Raw genomic sequence first — 17,530 nt, 5'->3', positions numbered from 1 at the left:
GTGAGCACACCTGTGCAGCCTGCACTCCAGACCACTGCCGATGGCAGAGTGACTCCCTCAGAGGGGAGTATCATTCCAACGGCTCCTACTGCCCAAGAGCTCGGCTGCCTTCCAGAAAGTCTGTCCTACTCACATGAACAGCATGCTTTCTTCACCAATACTCAGGGCTAATGGTTGTGAAACCGTTGGAAATCACATACCACTCTTGAATCATCCCCAAGGGTACACTTCTGTGGACGTCTGCATTTGTTTCTTTACTTGACAACATCTGATTTAGGCTGAGTTTCTCAGGTGTCTTCCCTTGAGGCTTGTTTCCTGTCAGCCCCTCCTCAGCCAAGACAGGTGGGCTCATTAACCCAGAGAAGCCTGGCTGTGAACGGTTCCTTACAGTTATCCGCCCAGGGATCCTATCTTGCCCTCTGCACCCAGGCACACAGACCCAGGCCAACCCAAAGAAAAGTACTGATGGTCTGACTCCCCCACCTGCCATCCTTAAAGAAATGGGATCGGGTTCTAATCTGGGGAAGCGTGGAGAGGCCAGGAAGCTTACCATTTCTATTTTACCATCTTAAAAGTCAAAATTCAGAGTAAAAGGAGATCATACAGACAGTAAAAGCTGGGTCCACCTTAAGAAATACAAATTAGAATTTATGGGAAAAGTTTTAAATGTTTAATGAAAAAGAAAGCAATGCATTATTTACACGTGGGTAAGAAAAGGTAGCCCCATCTCCAGAGTTCATTCTGGGGTGAGGTGGTGGGGAGGGAGGTGGTTTGAGAATAGAGTTCGCACAAACCCCGTTAAATAGAAACCGCCTCTAAATATTTCCAAACTGATACAAAATAGATGAAGAGGCTCCAGTGAGCAGATTTTTCAGATCAGATCAGCAACTGAAAGTGAAGAAAGATAAACAATAAGAAATAATACAAACAAAATGAAAATTTATAAAGTTAACTAAAAGCTCACAAAAGACTTCACAAAAACAAAGCAAAATGGGAAAACCTCAAGTGCCCCAAACTAGGAACCGGGAAGTTCTTCCTACAACAATCACAGACAGACTTAGGGTCTCACCATTCATGGGCATCTCATCAATCTGAGTGGAGTAGTACTGCTCGATGTCTCTGAGGATGCGGATATCATCATTCTTCACAAAATTAATGGCCACACCCTTTCGGCCATATCGACCTGATCGCCCAATTCTTTTAAGAATAAAGCAAAATCACTTTAGTAAACATAGCAAAGAAAGTTTCATTATATCCACCTACAAGAATGAAACCAAGGAAAAGCTTGCGTGGCTTACCTGTGTATGTACAGCTCTCTGTTGTTGGGCAGGTCATAGTTAATGATGAGGGACACCTGGGGCACATCCAGCCCCCGGGCCCAGACGTCTGTAGAAATGAGCACTCGGCTGCAGAAAGAAAGGCATGAGACAATCGCCTAGCATAAAAGGGTCAAACCAGCTATGAGCACACTAGGGCTCCTCATACTGGTCCCTCTGCAGGCTAAAGCATGCAGGACAGCACCAGAAAGCCCCATTCAGAAGGCGTGTTTGGTTTACTTAGTTACTTAAGTCATGTGTTTATCGCATTAAAATAAAAAAATACATATATATGTGTGTGTATATACAAACACATATATACAGGCTATCTTTTACTCTATTACATTTAATTTGTTTAGAGCAACCACTACTTGGGAAGGACATTTTACTTCTGTCTAGCGAAAAATCAAGTACACCGGCCTCACTGATTTTGGTGCACAACACAGTGTCTTCTAATTAGAAGTGCAACTCACACCACTCTGTCCTTCTCAAAAGACAGAATCTGTCACACCACAGACCCATGCTATCCAATGCTGAGGCCACCAGCTCACAAAACACCGGAGTGGCTGGTTTGAAATGAGATTGCCTGAAGTTGTAAAATTCACGCTATATTTGGATACTTAGTACCAAAAAAAAAGGGCAGAAAACCTCATTCATATTTTTAATGCTGATTATATGTTGAACTGATATCAGGATTAAATAACATATGTTTATGTGATTTACACTCCTACTGGATACCACTGGTATAGAAACATTCAAAGTTTGAAGGGATAATAGAACAGGAAAAAAAGTTCAAAAGAGCAGGAGAGGTGTTGCTGCTACCAGACAATCACACAGAACTGGAGCCCAGAGGGAGAGCAAAGAGTGCAGCCAGAGCGCCACCTGCGGGGTGAAGCCGAGAGCCATGTGAACTCCAAACAGGAGGGGAAAGACCAACTCACACATGGGTCCAGGAGGGTGAAAACCACCGAAACAAAGACAAACGAAACAGACCTAGGAGCAGCCTGCAGAAAAGTTTTCATAGGAGTGGCGTCTTGACAGGAACACGGCAACCAAGAAACACCAAACACGGAAGGCCAACTGCACCAGGCCACTTCACATAAAGCATGTGAGTGCCCAGAGCTTGATGTCCACGGGGCTCCTGGGACCAATCCTGCTGGACTGCCTCCTTCAACATCAGGAGATGTTTTAAGATGAAGTAGACATTTTCAGAGACCAGCTGACACAAACGAAATAGAGACATCCTTCAGGCAGAAGGAAATGCAGCCCTGACAGAAGCTGCTCAGAGATAACGGAAAGAGACGAATAACGCAGGTGGTCAGCACAAAGCATTTATGATATGAATCAGACCCGTTTCGTCACATGAAGCAAAAACGTCTTGTGGGGGTTGAAATACATGTAAATTAAAACCCATGAAAACAGCGACAGAAGTCTGGAGGGTCACTGAAGTCAAGGGTTTCAAGTTCTCTATACCCTCAGGGGAGAGTATAAAAGTACCATCAACCATAGTTGCTGATAACTCTTAAGCATCATCAGCAGCTAAATAACAAAGAAATAAAATATAAACATTTTCCAAAATAAAAAGTGAAGAAAGGAATAACAAGAATAAAATCCAAACTAAAGAAATGACAAGTAAAATACACTTAAAGATAGACAATTTTATCTTATAAAATTTAAAACCAAATATAAGAGCACCGGAGAATTGATGCTTTCAAATTGTGGTGCTAGAAGAGTCCTTCGGATAGCAAGGAGATCAAACCAGTCAGTCCTAAAGGAAATCAATCCTGAATATTCACTGGAAGGGCTGATGCTGAAACTGAAGCTCCAATATTTTGGCAACCTGATGTGAAGAGTTGACTCATTAGAAAAGACCCTGATGCTGGGAAAGACTGAAGGCAAGAGGAGAAGGAGGCAGAGAATGAGATGATTGGATACCATCACCAACTCAATGGACATGAGTTTGAGCAAACTCCAGGAGATAGTGAAGGACAGGGAAGCCTGGCATTCTGCAGTCCATGGGGTCACAAAGAGTTCAACACAACTGAGTAACTGAACAACAAACAACAAAACTGGGCTAAATATTCCAATTAAAAGAGAGCAATCATCATCAGATTAAAAGAAAAGGAAAAACAGGGACTTCCCTGGTGGTCCACGGGCTAAGGCTCTTAGCTCCCAATTCAGGGGGCCTGGGTTCAATCCCCGGTCGGGGAACAAGAACACACAAGCCGCAACTAAAGATTCCACAAGCTGCAACTAAGACTTGGCGCAGTCAAATAAACCAATTAACTTTTTTTTTAAAGGAGAGGAAAAACAAAACCCAACACTATGCTGGTTGCACGAAATCCATCTAAAGCTTAAGTCTGGAAACCAGATGTGAAGGAAGAAAGGTACACTAAGGAGGCTGGCGCAGACGAGCAGGGTGCAGGACAGAGGCCCGAGTAAAGTGGGGCAGCTACTTCCAAGGTAGCGGCTAAATCCTCCAGACATCTAGTAATTCTGAACTTGGACACACAAGTAGAACCCCCAAGAGAAAGACCAGCACTCTCAACACAGATGAAACATAGTCAAGGGGAGAGGGATAAGGATGCAGGTCTGAGAAACACAATTAACCAACTGAAAGCCAACAGGCACAGCCAGGACACAGGGCGCCTGCACAGTGCAGAACCCCTCCTGTCCAAGCACAAAGAATGGCCTCAAAACAATCCCATGCTGGGCCACAAGGCAACTCTGAATGCACACCGAGGGGAAGAAATCATATAAACCGGGTTCGCCAGCTGTGGTGGGATTAAGCTAAAACCAATACAAAAGGATAAACAGAAAATCCCCATCTTTTTTGGAAACAAGAAAAATATGCTTCTAAATAAGACAACTGATCCTCTAGTTAAGGTTAGTTCTCACCTCAGCCTAGTCTATCACATCACAGTGGCTGCCCTGCTCACCAACTATGTCAGCGACCTCCCGGAGCTCAGGTAACACCCCGTAAATGCTGGCCCGTGGCCCCAGTGCAGGAGCAGAGGGCGCACCCAACCCACCTGGCACCTGACCGGAACTCCTTCATGATGGACTCTCGCTCCTTCTGGGGCATGTCCCCGTGCATGGACGACACTGTAAAGTTAGCTTCCCTCATCTTCTCCGTCAGCCAGTCAACCTACAGATGAGTAGACAGGGGCTGCCATAAGCTCACAAACCAAACCAGAGACTGGATTCAGGATTTCATGTCAATTACCTGCAGGACCAATACAAATACTCATAAAACAAATGTTCTTAAAACTCACACTGATCTTCACTGGATGTGCAGAAAACTTAAATTTGTCCAGCAAATATTGGGGCAAAAATTCTCTCTAAAAAAATTCATATATATGTGTGTCAATGTTCTCATTAGAAATTTTAATTCCAATCTTTTTTGGAATGTAGTCCAAATCCTCCTTTTCCAAGGAAAGTTGCCAGGGTTCTCAGCTCTACCCACACATCAGCATCACACGGGAGCTCACAGAACGCAGGCTCCGGTGCCATCCAAACCAGTGATCCCGAGCCTACAATCACGGGACCAGACCAACACCTGGTACACATGTTCCCTGGACATACTCACTTGTCCACCCATCACATATGGCAACTTTGATCTAAAGGGCAAAGCCAAGTGTGTGCTGCAGAGACCGTGTACCCAGAGTCTAAAACATGTACTTCTGGCCTTCAACAGGAGAAGTGTAAGCTCTATGATTTTCATTTTTTGTTTTGCCACAAGGACACTAAAGAGCCAGGACAACCACGCACCTTCCTCTTGGTGTTACAGAAGATGACAGCCTGTGTGATGGTCAGCGTGTCGTAGAGGTCACACAGGGTGTCAAACTTCCACTCTTCCCGTTCCACAGCCACAAAAAACTGCTTGATGCCTTCGAGAGTCAGTTCATCACTGGAGGACAAAGACAATTTTGTCAACTCATCCCTCCAACCCAAACGAGGGCACACACAGCCCAGGTGCCATTCCAGGTGCCAACCTGAACCCTGGCAGCACAGGAGTCTGGTCATTAGATCCCCACCCCTCCCACCTGCCACATCCTCCCAGGAGTCACCACTTCCACTGAATGAGCCCAAGCTCGAGGTTAGGCTGGACCTTTAACCACACCTTGTATATGGTTCTAAACAAAATGTTTGGCTGTTTAACAGAATACACATTTTACTGCCAGCAACAAATAATCTCACTGATAAATAAATACTATCAGCAAATTTTTATACCTGAAATTAATGAATCAAAGGAGAATATATAAAAGCTTGCTTTTCAAAAGAGAAAAGTCAAAAGAATTTTCATGTTCTGTATGGATGTGAGAGTTGGACCATAAAGAAAGCTGAGAGCCAAAGAATTGACCCTTTTGAACTGTGGTGTTGGAGAAGACTCGAGAGTCCCTTGGACTGCAAGGAGATCAAACCAGTTAATCCTAAAGGAAATCAGTTCTGAATATTCATTGGAAAGACTGATGCTAAAGTTCCAAAACTTTGGCCACCTGAGGCAAAGAACTGACTCACTGGAAAAGACCCTGATGCTGGGAAAGACTGAAGGCAGAAGGGGACAACAGAAGATGAGATGGTTGGATGGCATCACCGACTCGATGGACATGAGTCTGAGCAAGGTCCAGGAGTTGGTGATGGACAGGGAAGCCTGGTGTGCTGCAGTCCATGGGGTCGCCAAGAGTCGGACACGACTCAGCAACAGAACTGAACTGAAAACCTGATACGACGACGCTATGTTTTAGTCTCTCTTGAGAAAGAGGGCATCCTCACCGTTTTACCAAGATGCGGATGGGGTCGGTCATGAACTTGTTGGTCATCTCGAGGATCTCATGGGGCAGTGTGGCACTGATGAGCACCACCTGTGTGGCTGGGGGCAAGTACCTGTATACGTCGTAGATCTGTTCTTTGAAACCTGGGATGAGGAATGAGACACACAGGAACTTTAAGGCTGTACACTCTGACACAAGTCACACGTCAACGTTCATTTAATTAGATGTAGATTGTGGTTTTAAGGTATGAGATTTCACAAGGAATCTTCTTATAGAGCTGGACCAAATTTTCACATCCCCTCTTCTCTCCCTGGTGAGCTCTGGTGACCATGATCCCACCCAAGAGTCCTGGATGCCAACAGTTAAAAACAACAGAAACCTGAGCCCATAACCCTGGGCCTCTGCCAGGTGGTCATACCTCAGTTCCAGCTGTTGGTGCCCTGAGGATGTACACCCATGGTGGCCAAACCTGCCATATTTTAAGTAAATCCAGAGATCTGATTTTCACCAAAAAATCTTCAATTAAAAAACCCCCCATTCAAAACCAATCTCCCACAGATACTGAGTCATGCTGTACACCTGAAAATGTTAGACGTCAGTGATATCTTGACTTAAAAACCTCCCTATTAAATAATGCAACTAGTTTACATTATTTCACAGGGTACCGGATGAATAAAATCTGCTGGCAAGCAGGACCTCGCCCTCAGGTCACCACACCACCACCTCTGCAGGACGGGGTTATAAGACAGCACATGAGAAGGGGGCAGGCCCTGACTGCTGAGATCAGGGGTCCAGACGCTGTATTTCCAGTGCATTCCCAGCTGACATAGATGTTGCTGGTCTAGAGACCTCACTTTGTAGTAACTGTACCTTTAACTTAGCTGACAAGCAGGACCTCCAGGTAAGGGGCCCCAGACAGACGTGGGGTGGAGGGCAGCTCCGAGGGACACCATTAGCCTCTAGGTTCTAAGACAACTGCTCAAGGACCAGGGACCAGAAAAACACCTGGGAAGAACCCCATGAGTTACTGGTGACTCCTGAGAAGGAAACTATTCCCTTTACACCGGGAGACCAGAGTATCTAGAGATGACCCACCCGGCCCCCTGATGTGGAAGTAAGACTGCGGACGGGGGTGTGCAGGGAACAGAGGCGTGAAGACTCTGAGGTACTGGTCACAGCTGCTACTGAACCAAGGTGACAGCTGTCATTACACACTTCCCAGTCACTGTATTAAGAGCACAACTGCTGTCACGAAGGGGTCCTCACTTATTTGTCCGCATGTATTTTAGTAGAAATACATGAAATACATCCCAGTTCTAGAAAACTCTTGTTATTCATACCTTTATTCAACATTTCATCAGCCTCATCCAAAACCAACATCTTGATAGCACGTGTCCTCAAACTCCTGCGACGAATCATATCTATAAAATTAGATTTCCAAATAAGTAGAGGTCAGGTTTTAAGTAAAGAGCCAGCCATTTCAACCGTTTTCATCGCATTTCAGGGACCTTCCCTCCACTTCTTAAAAGTTACTCAAATGCAAAGTTATCAGATAGCGTATCAAAATGAAAATAGTCCTCTATCACTGTAGCACTTTTTACAGACGAAAGCAATTAATCACCAAAGACACGCCCAGGTGTGCCGGCGACAACGTGCTGTCCGTAGTCCAATTTCCTGATGTCCTCCCCCACATTGGTGCCCCCGATGCAGGCATGGCACTGGACATTCATGTAGTCACCCAAAGCAAGCAGGCCCTGAATTAAAACACAGGTTCATGTCCAAGGTCTGCCCAAAGACCACTCTAAAGTCAGAAATATCTGAGTTCTCCCCAAATGAAGACTGCTTCTATTCTAATTTAAAATGACCATCAGTATGCTATTACTTCTATCATAAAACTACAGACAGCCTAAGTCTCCTCCTTCCACTCTTTTCTGCACCAGAATGAAGTTAGTGTTACTATTTTCTTATTATAAAAGCAGTATGTATTAGAAACTATAGAAAAATAAGAAAACATGCAAAATTCAATCCTACCACCCAGAGACAATATTAACATCTTAACAAACACATTTCCATTTCCACAGTGTTTACACTATAAAAACAGAATAGTTACAATTATTTTTATTAAGATGGACTTTTTTTGAAAAAAATTATAATTGTGAGATTGCAAAAAACTAAGGGGAATCATACAAGCAGAACTAAAGATGACTTCATACAAACCAGTGATTTATGGCAAAACATGAGGAATCAGGGGGAAAAAATCCAATAGAAGAGAAAAAACAGATTCAATTAAGTCAATCAGTTGGCTTGACCAGTGTGAACGGCAAAGGATGGTTAGGGATGACACCTATATACTGACTCCAGACACCCCCAAACCCAAGCTTAGTCAGAAATCCACACAGACTTCAGTCAGCCCTCCCTATCCTTGGAGCCACCTAAGTTCAGATCAGGCAGTACTGTAGTACGTATTCATTTTTAAAAACCTGCATATAGATGGGATTCACGCAGTTCAAACTCATGTATTCAAGGACCAAGCGTATTTGCAAATACGACATTGCCATCTTTAACCAACTCACCTTCTGGATCTGTACAGCTAACTCTCTTGTTGGAGCCAAGATCAAAGCTTGGGTTTCACGAACCTAGGAAAATAATTTTTGTCAGAAAATAGAGAACCTCAGTATTTTCGAGAGGTGTGTGTGTGTTAGTTGCTCAGTTGTGTCCAACTCTTTGCATCCCCATGGACTGTAGCCCACCAGGTTCCTCTGTCCATGGAATTCTCCAGGCAAAAATACTGTAGTGGGGTGCCATTCCCTTCTCCAGGTAGACCACACATATTCAGACTCAGATCTATTCTGAGTATCACCTCATGTTAACCACATATCTGATTTCAGGGAAGCAAGTCTGACTATTACTTAAACCAGATAACCAGCAATAATGAGGTATATTAGTCAGGATTCTTGTTTGCAGACAAGGATTTCCACTAGTTAAAAAAACCTCCCAATTTACATAGAAAACAATATGGGAAAGGGTGGGAAGCGGAATAAATTAGGAGTTTGGAAATAAAATATACACACTACTATATACATAAAATAGATAACTTATACTGGAAAAGAATCTTTAAAAGTATATATGTAAAAAAAAAAAAGTATATATGTATGTGTATATATATCCACACACACATCTGAAGCACTTTGCTGTACATCTGAAACTAACGTAGCACTGCAAATCAACTGCATTTCAATAAAATTTTTAAAAACTGTTTAAATAAAAAGGAATTTCTGACAGGATATTAGCTCAGATACTAGTGTACAATTAAGATTCTCTTAAAAAATGTGTATTCAGTACTAGATATATTTAAGAACTGTACTTCTTGAACACTGTAGTTACAGAAGGTAAAGGAAGTATTTCCAAGGATTAAAGTTTAAGATTACCTGAATATCCAAACACTGGAGGACAGAAATACTGAAGGTGGCTGTTTTGCCTGTACCAGACTGCGATCTAGTAAAGAAAACACAGATAAATGGGATGCAGAATGCTGGGCTACATGCCACTGCTCCCATTCAGGTTACCCCTGCTGCAGCAGTGCTCCGAGGCGGTGGGCTACAGAAGCATTTAGGCAGCTTCTTCCAAGGAGAGTCCCCCCTTCACTGACCCCAATGCCCTAACCAACATCTTAACTACAAGGGGGTAGGACTTAGGCACAACCTTTAAATCACAGGTGATAAGGACAGTAAAAGTGGCCTTTCATCAGCGGGTTACAGAACTGCAGAATCTGTAGAATGGGTGTTCCAGGCAGCACAAAAGGATTACCTTTTATATAATTCTTTTCTACAATTTCAGACTTTTTTTTTTTTTTTGGTAATGAGTCTTTAAAAATAAGGCAAATCAGAAATAAAGCTATTAAAAGAATATTAATGTATAGTTCCATACACCAAACAATAGGTAAGTAAATCTGGCTTAAAGAAAAAAAAGAATGCTTTCTAGAGTGGAGGACACAAAAATAAAAACAGCCCATAGCTGAAGTCCAGTCAAGAGCTGGTAGAGGTGTTTGAATGGAGAAGCACTGAACCACAAATTCCCGGGCTGACTAGCACCTGAATCCTATTGCGTGTGCAGACTTACTGCGCAATGACATCTCTTCCTTTAATTATCTGCTTAATAGCTCGCTGCTGGATTGCTGATGGTTTTTCAAAACCTGTAAATTAAAACAAAAAAATGAGCTCTAGCCCCTAGGACAGCATACTTAAAACCATAACTGGAGCTCCTTGTAGGGAAGATGGTATTTTCCCCACCCACTCGTAACCCAATCTCCAATATACGAAGCTCAGAAGAAACTGCTACTGAATGAAGTACTAGGCTGAAGGAGATTTTCATACCAACACACAATCTTATTTATACAGAAACAATCTCTAAGGAACATTGTTGCAAAACAGAGAGACCTGAGGTTAAAAAAAGAATGTCTGTTGTTACTCCTGGAGAATCCGGGTCAGGGAGGCTCACACTTTACTCCAATTACTTGTGTATTGTTTGGCTTACATTATAATAACCTGCACTGCTGGGGGTTCTGTGACATTACTTTTTAAGGTAAAAAAGGAGGATAAACCAATCAGCACTGTAGCCACCACTCCCAACCAGTAGTAAGTCTGCAAGTTGTTCGTATCACCTAGAACTCCATTTCACCTACTGCTTGGATCACATTCCTGCTTGATGCAGCTACATAAACTACAACACCACCCCTCTACTGTGCAAGAAAATAAACATAGCATACCTCAACTTCTGGTAGTTTTCTAAAATATAATACACTTTCCTATCTAACACAAAAGCAAATATAACAGATGAATTAAATCCCTCGTGATGACGCAGCACATGGTTTGGGAAACTACACACAGTGTTTTTAGGGCAGCGATGTCTTGGGTGCCCAGAGGCAGACAGGGCTGTCGGCCACACTACCAGGCCTGGCTGCTATGGCTCTTCAACTCCCATTCCCTCAGCACCTTCTCTGTGCTGAACTGTCACCATGTCAGAGACTGCTGGATAGAAAAGATGTCTGTCCCAGTCCCAGGCATTAAGCACAAGTGCTGATCACTCCTATCTGCATCTCCAAGCCCACCTCTTCTCAGGCTCCCCAGCTGCCTCCCTTACATGTCCCACAGGATAGTTCACAGGTCCCTCAAGCTCCACTCATCCAGAAAAGAGTTCCCTCCAGTGCCCCTCACCAGAAGAGAGGGAATCATCACCTACCCAGTTATTCACACACCCAGGACTTTCCTCTGAGCCTCACATTCAACCCATAATCAAACCCTGTCAGCACTCCATTTCCAACACAATACATTGCTTCCCTGGACTGGAACAAAAGCCTCTTAACATTCCCTGATTCCTCTCCTGCCTCGCCTCCCTCCGTTTTCAGACACCCAGGACCACCTCTGTAACTGTTAATCTGATCCCACCACTTCCCTGTTTAGAACCCTCCAAAGGCCCCACTGGACTTGAAAATAAAATTCAAATTCTTCATCATCTGGCACCATGCTTTGTTGGCTGTGCCCCTCCCACGCCCCAATCTTGCCCCTAGGTTCCCAGGACAGGGGGAATTCTTTTTCTTCTTTGAATACACAAGGCTTCAGGCTGCAGGGCCCTGGGACCACCTTCTCTCTCTGCTCGGTTCTACCATCATCTACTCATAACGGGCTTTGTCCCAGATCTCAGGTCAGATTCCAGCCTGGGAGGTCCCAAATCTAACTGCCCTATTAACTCTCTCCCCCCCAGTCATGCTTGATTCAGTTAACCCGCTTTATTTTCTTCGTAGTCATTACCACTTTCTCCCAAATGCAACTTAAGCACCCTAGGCCTGTCTGGTTCACTGCTAAACCCTCAGTGCCTAGAGCCGCGCACGTTCTAGCACCTGTTAGTTACAAGACAGTCATCCACTGAATGAATGACCTGGGAGTGCACAGAGGACCCTGCAGCCCTCGCGGGACCCAGCACGGCGCCATGCCGAGAGAACACTTGAACAGCCGACACAAACGCGGGTAGGGCCCCTGGGCTAGGCCTCACCTCCGACCGCCAGCCCCCAGGGGGCAGGACTCGCAGCCTCGGGCCCCACCCCCGGCCGGGCCCCTGCTCTCTCCGTGGGCGCCCCCAGCCCGCGCCCCGAGCCCACCTACCGTAGGCATAGATGCCGCGCAGCAAGTCCTCTCGCAGGCCCATGGTGTCGAACGTGGGGGTCACGTCCACCTCCTCGCTAGTCTCGAATTCCACTTTAGTCATGTCTTCTTCTTTGAGCAGCCGCTTCCGCGCGGAACCCGAGGTCGCCATCGTGGCCGTAGCCGCCATGATACCGAACCGGCTGAGAGCCGAGCGCGCGGTGCAGCGGAAATCGGAAGCAAGGCCCCGCGGCGCCGCCGCCAGGAAGTGACGCCATCACGCATGCGTACGAGCGAGCGTCGGGGCCACTCCTCGGAAGGGGCGGGGCGTTCCTGGTCAAGTGAAAGGGGAAAGGAGGCTGGCTGCAGAGAGACCGACGGTGCTGTGGCTCTCGCTCGGGAGGGGTTTGCGTGGGATCTCGCAGGGCAGAACTCTACTCACTCCTAAGATTAATCGGTGCGGAGGCAGCGGGGCGCCGAGGAGCCTACCGCGTGGGGCCCTGTTGGGTGGGTTCTCGGGCTGAATTGGTTTCCCTCCGCCTCGCGTTTCCCGGATTCTCTGTGCGGGACTGTAAACCTGTAGCCCCTGCAGACGGGATTGCTTTATCACTGCCTTCTGATGGATATCCCCACTGTACATCGTCTGCTTTTGAAAAATCTGGAATCTAACTGCCTGCTTGTCAGCTCTCACTTTAACCACCCCGCCTCCCAATCCCACCCCCCCAGGCCGGTTTTTAACCTGCTAATGGAAAAGCTCCTACCCGGGGTCGAGTGTAGGAGAGTTAGGCTTCTGAGATGGTCCCCAGCTCCACGGCCTCCAGGAATGGTCGCGTGACCTTGGACTGCGTCTCCTTGTTCTTTGAGTCCCTGTATTCCGCGTGTCTGATGGCGGCGCTAATAAATCCCGCCTTGCAGAAAAGATGGCCCTGGAGGTGATGGCTTTCGGTTGCCCTGTAGAATATTACCAGTTATGGCATCTTACGCTAAGCTTCTCTAAGTGCCTCTAAGAATCCGGCTCAGAATCGGCTTCTGAACCACCGTCGCTACTTGCCGCGGGTTCATCTGTGTCGTGAGAGAATAGCGTCTTTAACTTCGTGAAACAAACTTCCCCAGATGCCAGCTCTGTCCTTTACCATTGTTTGCTTGCTTCACATCACTGTGGTGGTTTAGTCACTAAGTCGTGTCCGACTCTGCGACCCCGTGAACTGTAGCCAGCCAGATTCCTCTGTCCATTAGATTTTCCAGGCAAGAATACCGGAATGGGCTGCCATTTCCTTCTCCAGAGGGTCTTCTCCCAACTCAGAGATGGAACCTGTTTGGCAGGCGAATTCTTTATCGCTGAGCCAGCCAGGAAGCCCCTCCAATCACTAGCCATATCTTTAATCCACAGCCTCTTTCCAGAACTGCTTGAACTGCTGGCCTCTTGTGAATGTTAATTTAGTGACAACTAGGTAATCATTTTATCCTCTAAGCCAGGCACATTAGAAAGCAGAGGTTTGCAGTATGTTGACAGCAAACTATCCTTGGGTTGGGAAGATCCCCTGGAGGAAGGCATGGCAACCCACTCCGGTATTCTTGCCTGGAGAATCTCCGTGGACAGAGAGGAACTTGGCGGGCTACAGTACATGGGTTTGCAAAGAGTCGGACATGACTGAGTGACTAAGCACAGCACACAGACAGCAAACAAGTAAAGGGGGTCTTACTTCTCCTGACGCTCTTGCCTGAGGTATGAATATGTCCATGTAATTGATCTTTTAAATGTGCCTGATGAGGATGCAGTATAAGCGCAGAGTCCTAGCCACTGGACCTCCAGGGAATTCCCTGAAACACACTTTGCTTTATTACCAGAAGGTGAGGATAATCTAAGCAATAGTGTGTTGGAACGAGTCTGGCTCTTCACGCTTGTTAAAATATTTGCTCTGCGTAGGCATATTATGCTGGACCGAAGCTTCCACCCAAGTTGACCTTTGAGCAACATGGGGGTTGGGGTGCCAACTCCCTGCATACTTGAAAATCTGTGTATAATCTTTGACTTAGTGCAAATTTAACTACTGTTGACCAGAAGCCTTACCCATAATATAAAGAGTCTTTAACACATAGTGTATTTCTATGAATTATACACTGTATTCTTAACAATAAAGTAAGCTAGACAAAATAAAATATTATTAAGAAAGTCATAGGGGACTTCCCTGGTGGTCCAGTGGCTAAGACTCTGTGCTCCCAATGCAGGGGCCCAAGGTAGATCCCTGATCAGGGAAATAGATCCCACATGATGCAACTAAAGATCCTGTGTGTTGCAACTAAGACTTGGTGCAGCCTAAATTTTTTTTTTTTTTTTTAAGAAAATCATAAGAGAAAATACATTTACCAGCACTGTACTGTAATTGTTGATAACCCAAGTTTACATTGTTTACAAGGTGACTTATCAGTCTCTCGGTACCTACATCAATATTGTCATATGATCCAAAACACTGTAGATGTTACCCACACAGTTTAAAGTTCTGTTGTTAAGAGTAAACAGTACTTTGAAAGCAGGAATTGACAGCCTAGCTCAGCTGTCAGTACATAATTTCACTGCTTAAATGTCCAGATTAATGTTCCAATTCTTATCAGAAACCTCCATCACAATTTCAACTAAGGAGTACAGTCATATATATTGTCTTAACCGTTCTACTGCTGGGAAAACTAAGGCCCAGCCTGCTAAGTTAAAGTAACCTCCAGCACAGCAAGGGGTAAAAGCTGTCCCACTCTGAGTCCCTGAAAAACTATTTATATGGTTTACCATGCCCTTTGTCCCAGGGCTAGTGGTCACCAAGGTGGACCTGCCTATTAACGTTAGGGTTCAGCCCTCTGTCTCATTTCCCACAGTCTCCAAATTTGGGAGAGGGAGTTTATCTCACCTGATTAGACTAATCTCAAGGAGGGCTGGCCTGTGTCTATTTTGTCCCCAGGGCTCCAGCGTGGTGTGCCTGGATGTCCAGAACGAGAGGGCAGGAGGAACACAGAAACCCCCAGCTCATGCTGGAATGGTGGGCAAGACAGGAACAGCTGCACCCGAGAAGCCGACCTGCCTCTTCCCTGAACCCTTATTGGACTCAGGGTGTAGATGATCAAGGCAGCTCGTCTTGTCTGGAATAGGTGGAGGTTTGGGTGCAGTGCTCCTGGGCTGGGCTAGGTTTCCATGAGTCATCACCACAGGAGTTGATGTCCCAGATCCTAGGGACTGTCCCCAAAGAGCAACTTCCTACCAGAAACCGCACCTATCACCTGGTATGAAATGGCAAACACTGTTCCTTTGTAGGCACAAGTATCTCTAACCCACCCAGCCAGGCAGGGCATCCTACTAAACACCACCTGGTCCACACCTAGCCAGACCTGGGACTCCACACGACTGGCATCTGACATTTTGGCCTCACCTTCCTGATGCAGGCACTGTTTCAGTGGCTGGATTGAGAGGTAAACAGGACAGATAGTGCTGCTCTCACAGAGCTTGTGTTCCAGAGAAGGGCAACAAGACAGTTATAGATTTTTTAATTACTGTGATTCAAATAAAATGAGGCAAAGTAGCAGAGTTAGTGGGTGATGGATTTACCAGGTGACTGGAAGAAGGTGCCACGTGAATTGTGAGAAGAGGTGGCCACAGTAACACCCCAGGTTCCAGGAACAAGGGACAGGTAGGGTGGAGACTGCCAAGTGAACAGGGGATTGGCACAATCAAGGGACAGAAAGCCAGCCTGGTTACAGTATCCAGAATGTGGGCCAGAGGGAGAGTGACAGAAGGGGTGAGCTGAGCCAGATCATAAAAGGTCTTATAGACTATGATGTACAAGCTGGGTTTAGAAAAAGCAGAGGAACCAGAGATCAAATTGCCAATATCCATTGAATCCTAGCAAAAGCAAGAGAATTCCAAAAAAACATCTGCTTCATTGACTATTTGAAAGCCTTTGACTGTGTAGATCACAACAAACTCTGGAAAATTCTTAGAGATGGGAATACCAAACCACCTTATCTGCCTCCTGAGAAACCTGTATGCAGGTCAAGAAGCAACAGTTAGAACTGGACATGTAACAATGGACTGGTTCAAAATTGGGAAAGAAATACATCAATGCTATATACTGTCACCCTGCTTATTTAGCTTGTATGCCAATTACATCATGCAAAAGGCTGGGCTGGATAAATCACAAGCTGGATTCGAAATTGCCAGGAGAAATATCAACCACCTCAGATATGCAGATGATACCACTCTAATGGCAGAAATTGAAGAGGCTCTAAAGAGCCTCTTGATTAGGGTGAGAGAGGAGAGTGAAAAAGCTGGCTTAAAACTCAACATTAAAAAATAAAACTAAGATCATGGCATCTGGCCCCATCACTTCATGGCAAATAGAAGGGAGAAAAGTGGAAACAGTGACAGACTTTATTTTGTTGGGTTCTGTTCTGAAATCACTGCAAATGATGTCTGCAGCCATGAGATTAAAAAGCACTTGCTCCTTGGAAGAAAAGCTATGACAAACCTAGGCAGCATATTAAAAAGCAGAGAGATCGCTTTGCTGACAAAGGTCTGTACAGTCAAAGTTATGGTCTTTCCAGTAGTCATGTATGGATGTGAGAGTTGGGCCGTAAAGAAAGCTGCATGCTTGCATGCTAAGTTGCTTCAGTCATGTCCGACTCCACAGTGCTATGGATTGTAGCCCACCAAGCCCCTCTGTCCATGGGATTTGCCAGGCAAGAATACTGGAGTGGATTGCCATGCCCTCCTCTAGGGGAGCTTCCCAACCCAGGGATTGAACCCTCATCTCTATGTCTCCTGCATTAGCAGTCGTGTTCTTTACCACTAGTGCCACCTGAAGGCTGAGCACCAAAATATTGATGCTTTCAAACTGTGGTGTTGGAGAAGACTCTTGAGTCCCTTGGACTACAAGGAAGTCAAACCAGTCAGTCCCAAAGGAAATCAACCCTGAATATTCATTGGGAGGACTGATGCTGAAACTGAAGCTCCAATGTTTGGCCACCTGATTTGAAGATCCGACTCATCTGAAAAGACCCTGATGCTGGGAAAGATTGAGGGTAGGAGAAGCGGGCGGCAGAGAATGAGATGGATGGATAGCATCACCAACTCAATGGACATGAGTTTGAGCAAACTCTGAGAGAGAACGAAGGACAAGAAAGTTTGGTGTGCTGCAGTCCATGGGGTCACAAAGAGTGAGATACAACGTACTGCCTGAACAACAGCAACAATAGATTATGAAACAGAGTTTAAATGCGTCATGGTTGCCATAGGAGCCTCTTCAGGGTGGTCATTCTT

At 45.5% G+C, this 17,530-nt stretch overlaps 1 protein-coding gene across 1 annotated transcript; it reads right to left on the bottom strand.

Moving 5' to 3' along the window:
* EIF4A3 (eukaryotic translation initiation factor 4A3) lies at nucleotides 657–12,505 on the bottom strand. The gene is made up of 12 exons (XM_005694080.3): nucleotides 12,250–12,505; nucleotides 10,211–10,283; nucleotides 9,520–9,586; nucleotides 8,665–8,727; nucleotides 7,713–7,845; nucleotides 7,432–7,512; nucleotides 6,093–6,234; nucleotides 5,088–5,226; nucleotides 4,349–4,464; nucleotides 1,299–1,406; nucleotides 1,070–1,197; nucleotides 657–888 (listed from the first exon to the last, which is right to left on the bottom strand). Exons 1-12 carry the CDS (start codon nucleotides 12,416–12,418, stop codon nucleotides 872–874), a joined length of 1,236 nt encoding a protein of 411 aa, XP_005694137.1. The 5' UTR covers nucleotides 12,419–12,505; the 3' UTR covers nucleotides 657–871.

Source organism: Capra hircus, chromosome 19 (genome assembly GCF_001704415.2).
Source record: "Capra hircus breed San Clemente chromosome 19, ASM170441v1, whole genome shotgun sequence".
Classification (NCBI taxonomy): domain Eukaryota; kingdom Metazoa; phylum Chordata; class Mammalia; order Artiodactyla; family Bovidae; genus Capra; species Capra hircus.
The sequence above is the reverse complement of the archived record's forward strand: the minus strand, read 5'-3'. Positions and strand labels throughout refer to the sequence as shown.